Raw genomic sequence first — 5,579 nt, forward strand, 5'->3', positions numbered from 1 at the left:
CAGGTACGGCCCCCCGTCCCGGCGCTCGGAGTACAGAGTGATCGTCTCGGGTGAGTCATTCCTCTCTCTCCATCCTAGCCCAAGCGCTCCCCCGGGGTCCTCCAGGCAAGCTTCCCAGCGAGGGGTGATGCAGCTCCCAAGTTTTTTCTGAAAAAGCATCGCCTCGCGTAGCCTGGGAGGAATGCTCTCCGTGCCGTGCTGTGAGGGCTCCTCGAGGCAGCCTGTCTGCTCACTGAATAGTCTCTTCTGTTCGGTGTGAGCTGACGCCGTAACAACCGGAGGTGAGAATGTAATCTGGTTTTAAAGCGATGTCTTGCTTTTTATATAGGGCTGCCTCCAAGTGGAAGTTGGCAGGATTTAAAGGATCACATGCGTGAAGCAGGTGATGTATGTTATGCTGATGTTTTCCGAGATGGCACTGGTGTCGTGGAGTTTGTACGGAAGGAAGATATGACCTACGCTGTGCGAAAACTGGATAACACTAAATTTAGATCTCATGAGGTAGGTTTTATACTTACTTTCTTTGGCCAGAATTGGATACGAGGGGCTTAACAGTAGGATTTGAAGGTAAGGAACGTGTGGTGTTCATTGTTTATATACACAGCGGCTAAATAAGTCTGTGGCCAGTTTGTCAGGAGATAGACTCGAAAGCTTTGATGTCTATTTCCGTGCTGTAGTAAACATTATCTTCAGTCTGTCAGCATGCCTAAAAAGATGGCCCTAAAGCCTAGACTTTTCAATCGAAAGTTCTATCTATTCAATAGGGAGAAACTGCCTACATCCGTGTTAAAGTTGATGGCCCAAGAAGTCCAAGCTATGGAAGATCTCGGTCACGCAGCCGTAGTCGTAGCAGAAGCCGTAGTCGAAGCAACAGCAGAAGCCGCAGTTATTCCCCAAGACGAAGCAGAGGATCTCCACGCTACTCTCCCCGCCACAGCAGATCCCGATCTCGTACATAAACGATCACTAGCTCTGATCTTTTTGTAGAACCCCATGTTGTACACAGTTTTCCTTTACTTAGTACAGCCTTTCTTTTTTTTTTTTAAATTCAAACTGTTTTATTCAAATTGGCTGAAGTGTTGAATTGCATTCTTGTGTAAAATCCCTAGTGAGTATTTGCTCCTTAACATCAACATTCCCCTCATGTCTTTGGTAAATTGTATTTTAATTGATGTCAGTCAGGATTGGTTCCGTTTAGTTCTAGTTAAATGCCAACATTCTTCCAACTGTAGTATTGCTGTGTAAATGTCTCCGTGTTCAGCTGTGGTTTATACGAGCTGGGGATGTTGGGATGTTTGTGGCTAACTTGTCTCTTCTGGGGGATCTTATATTTTATCTTGCCTTTTCATGTGTCTTTCTGTAGACATATCTGAAGAGATGGATTAAGAATGCTTTGGATTAAAGGATTGTGGAGCACATGTCAATCATTTTAGGATTGTCAAAAGGAGGATTGAGGAGGATCAGATCAATAATGGAGGCAATGGTATGACTCCAAGTGCTATTGTCACAGATGAACTTGGCAGTATTGACCTTATACCGAGCGGTTAATTGAGTCCATGCACATACATGTCACTTCAGGCATGTTTTAGTTACCGCAGGCTACGGTTGCTCTTTAAAACCCTTTTTTGGCAATTGTGGCTAAATACTTGCTTTTGTAATTCTCGATTCTGGATTTTTTAAAGGCATAGACTGGGACAGGCGGGTGGGAGCAGTGGTTGACTTTGTCATGCGGCATTTGGTTCCAAGTGTTAATGTTGCATAGTATTCGTACCCTCGATCTACAAGTGTAACTTTAAATTGGAGTATAATATCAATACTGCTAAAATCTGCATGTCCTCTGTGTGACTGATACAGCATTGCTATTTCATTTTTTTTAAAGTATCAGAATGAAAGCAAAAGATGAGAAAACCTAGTTGGGCATAACTTAATTCTTAGCCCTGTCCCCTCAGACTAATTGACAGTAGAGTCACCGATGGGTTCGAGAGCTCTGGTTAGCTAAGTTACCTCCGGCTGGGAGTGCTGGCTGCAGTTGGGCCCTGCAGCAGGTGGATAGCTTTAGCAGAAAGCTTTTCTGATGTCATAAGCGTTTTTTGCAACCACAAAACCTGTAGCACAGCACCATGGGAGCGATGAGTACGTTGGCGTTTTCAGTTGACATATTGTACATATTTACAATGTTTCCTCCAAATAGTAATTAACATTTCTAAAAAAGAACTTAGCATCACCATTCAACAGTTTGTTTTGGGGAATTGATAGTTATTACTGTACATCTGTATTAATTGATGGCAAACATAACTCATCATTCCCCAGAATCCTATTTTTTCATTACAGTATCTAACTTTTTGCCTCCTCTTTTTTGGTTTTGCTGGTTATAAAGGTTTGGATTGGAGAGGGCTCACTGGATCCCAATCCTTGGAGCTGGATCATTGGATTCAAATCATAATGTGGATAGGATAGGGAGGCTGAATTACAAGGAATCATGGAGCGGGATCAGATTACCAGGAACATAGGAGTGGATTCCTGCCCCAACCAAACCGCATTCGTGTGGATTTTTTTATTCAACTCAATTGGCTATTCCAAAGAATTTTTGTTCCTATTTTTGACGATTGGAGCCCTTAAGATGCACGATGGAGTTTTTCATTTTTTGGTAAGAGGAGCAAAGCGAGGACCTGGAGAGGTACGCTGGAGCGATCTCCTTGGAAGGATTCAGCACAAGTAGATGGTAAACATTAAAGGGGAAAAAGGGGGGTTTGTTTAAAAAAAAAAAAAAAGTAAGTTCATTTCTCTAAATTTAAAGACAAAAATTGGAGTTAAAGATGAAGTAGGCTTTCAATTGGCTATTGTCTTTTCTTTGACAAATAAAATTTTTTTAAAAACGTGCATGGTTGTCATCATCTGTTGCCCAGTCTCCGCGCTTGCTTGCCCCTCTGGCTTTGTTTGTGGCAACTTGTCAGACGCAGGCTTTTGTGTTGGACAGGGCTGTAGTGTTTCCTGGGAAGCGGTGATGGTTGGGCTTCTAAATTGGGATTGGTTCCCTGGAATGGGTGGGATTTATTATAGGAGTAGGGGAAAAGAAAGAATTCTCCCAGCTTGCTAGAGGCTGCTTTCCTATTGCCAAGAGCACTCGGGTGAAGGGGTCGCAGAGGGGCAGTGCGGGTATGCAGCGCTCCCAGCCTTCGGAAGTAAACGCGGGTGGAGGCTGTGTGTAAACCTTCCGCGGGCTGTGCCCATGCTGGTGGCGGGGGAGGGGTGACGTGGGCTTGAGGAGCTGCATGACCTCCATGGCAGGTGCCTGAACCCTTGGTGGGGGTGTGATTTCACACCCCTGCAGGCACCTGCCCTGGGCGAAGGGTCTGGTGGCCTGATGGGAAACGCAGGAGTCCTTTTGGTTGCGGGAGGCAGTGATGTCGCTTGTGTTTGATACACGTTGCCGGTGGATCTAAGTGGAAAGTGTCGGAGCAGAAAGGTGTTACTGCCAGGCCCTGGGACCGTCCTGGGGCGGTGGTGATCAGCACTGCTCAAAACCGACGTTGGACTTACTTCCTTGTGTAAATAACGTGCGCTTCGCTTCACAGAGCGGGGTGACCGCAGGTTGCTTCCCTAGGGCAGGGAGATGTGGTGTCCCACACGGAGTGGGGCGGGCGCGTTGCTTTAACGCAGGATGGGATCCGCATCTGGGGCAAGATGAGCAGATCTGGGGTTTAAGTGTGGCACGTCGGGGTGCGTAACACCACGAAGGCTGCCCTGTGTGGTGATGGTAGCGGGATGTTGTTTCCCTGCGGGAATACTGCATTGCCAAAGGCTTATATGCAACGTGGGATCAAATGCGGGCAGTAAAGCGCTGTACGTGGAGCGGGGGAAGGTGAAAGTGGAGTTGGGGCAGAACAGCCTTGCCTGAGGTGCTCGAGTGACCGTGGGCTGGTGCCAGGTGGGAAGAAAAGAGCTGTAGGATGAGTGGGGCGAGTGTGAAGGTGAAGTTGGTTAGTCAGGGTATGGGAAACGAGGGGAGCGGGCCTGAGGGGATGTAGGTGTGCACTGTTGGAGGAGGGGAAGCTGGCCCCCACGCTCTTCAGGGCATTGATCGTTCTGGCATCCAGACAGGTGGAACCGGAGCAGTTCTGAGGCAAAGGCTTTTCTTTACCAAAAGGAAACCCAAAGAGCCTGATCTAATTGATGTTTGGAGAGGATTATTTTGTGGCTGTGGTGGGGTTGGGGAGGAAAAGCAAAGGACCTCAGTAGGTGAAGGGGTTTCAGTCCCCTCTGGAATTCTGGTGCTGGCCCAGGGATGCAGGCGCAGCCAGTGGTCCTCAGTTCTGCGGAGCTGGTTAACGTGCTGGAGCATCAAAGGAAGGGGTGGTTCAGCTGAGCTCGAGGCACGGGGTACCCCTGCGAGCTCTCATTTTGGAGGGGCAGGGGGTGCCGGAGCGCTGGTGGGGAGGGATGTGTGCAGGTTCTGCTGTGCAGCTGAGCTGTGGGTGGGAAATACCACGCAATTGTTCACGTCAGGGACTGGCTTGGAGGGGTTTGCTGTAGTAAACGTCACCCCGGGGAAAGGCCCTTCCTCCCCAGGGAGGGTGCTGAGCTCCACCGGGGAGGAGGCGGTAATGCCAGTGTCCATGCACTGGGATCTGCGGACCTCGCTGCCTTCGTGCAAAAGCTCCGGGCGCTGAGCGCATAAAGACCAGGTGGGTATCGGACCTCCACGAGAAGGCTGCTGGTCCTCCCCTTTATGTGGAAAACTGCATTTGCCTTTCCCTTGGAAAACAGGAGGAGACTAGAGCACTCTCAGGTGGAGGGGAGAGGGGCTGGGTCACTGTGGCTCCATGTTCCTGCTGCCGGGCATCTGCCCTGGCCTCGCGCTGCCACCGGCCCCTTGCTCCCCGGTGTCTGCTGCCCGCAGCTGCTCAGTGCTGGTGTTCGTAAAGAGCTCTGAGACGTGTCATAAAGCACTTCACAGTGCTGAGCTGATGCGTTTCATGCCTCTAGACCGGTTTTTTACCTGTAAAATCCCGTGCTGTTGGCAGCCCGACGTGCAGCTGGAGCCCGAGAGGCCAGGGCTTTCCCCAAGTGCCTGGGGTTGTCGCTTCTGGTTCCCACCAGCAGCAGCCAGCACGGCTCGCGGTCTTCAGCGGGAGCATCGCATTTGCCGACTGATGCAACGGGCTTCGCAGAGAGAGGGATTAATATCTCGGAATCGTGCTATAAACCAGTTTTGATAGACTAGAAAAAGGGAGGTGGCGGAGTTTGTGTCCTCTGACACACCCAGTTTTTAACCCCACCGCGTCTCGGAGTTCACTGTCAGGAGGTGGCGCGGAGTGGGGTGGGAGCAGTCGCTCCTGCCAGGCGTGGCCTGGGGAGCCCTGCACCACCCTTGGGCTCCTCCGGCGGCAGATGGGAGGGTTAGGGCCGACCTGATGTCTGGTGGGGAGTGCTGCCTGCCAGGCACGGACCTCGCCAGCCTGCGCGCCCGGCTGCTGCGTAAAACTTCCTTCGGCTTCGATGTCTCACAGAAAGCAGTGGAAACGGATTCCGCTGGAAGGCAGCAGCCAGGCCACAGTAGCTGTTCTGCCAGTGCTTGT

At 50.2% G+C, this 5,579-nt stretch overlaps 1 protein-coding gene across 1 annotated transcript; it reads left to right on the plus strand.

Annotated features, from left to right (window-relative positions):
• Window positions 1-4: 4 nt before the first annotated feature.
• LOC104516695 (serine/arginine-rich splicing factor 1-like) lies at window positions 5-2,870 on the plus strand (the record flags this gene model as incomplete). Its single annotated transcript, XM_010161113.1, is given in 4 exon segments — window positions 5-50; window positions 329-501; window positions 765-839; window positions 841-2,870. Coding segments are annotated over 4 exon segments (441 nt in total), but the record flags the coding sequence as incomplete, so codon positions are not given.
• Window positions 2,871-5,579: the final 2,709 nt, after the last annotated feature.

This window comes from Eurypyga helias, unplaced genomic scaffold (assembly GCF_000690775.1).
Source record: "Eurypyga helias isolate BGI_N326 unplaced genomic scaffold, ASM69077v1 scaffold13021, whole genome shotgun sequence".
In the NCBI taxonomy this organism is placed as follows: domain Eukaryota; kingdom Metazoa; phylum Chordata; class Aves; order Eurypygiformes; family Eurypygidae; genus Eurypyga; species Eurypyga helias.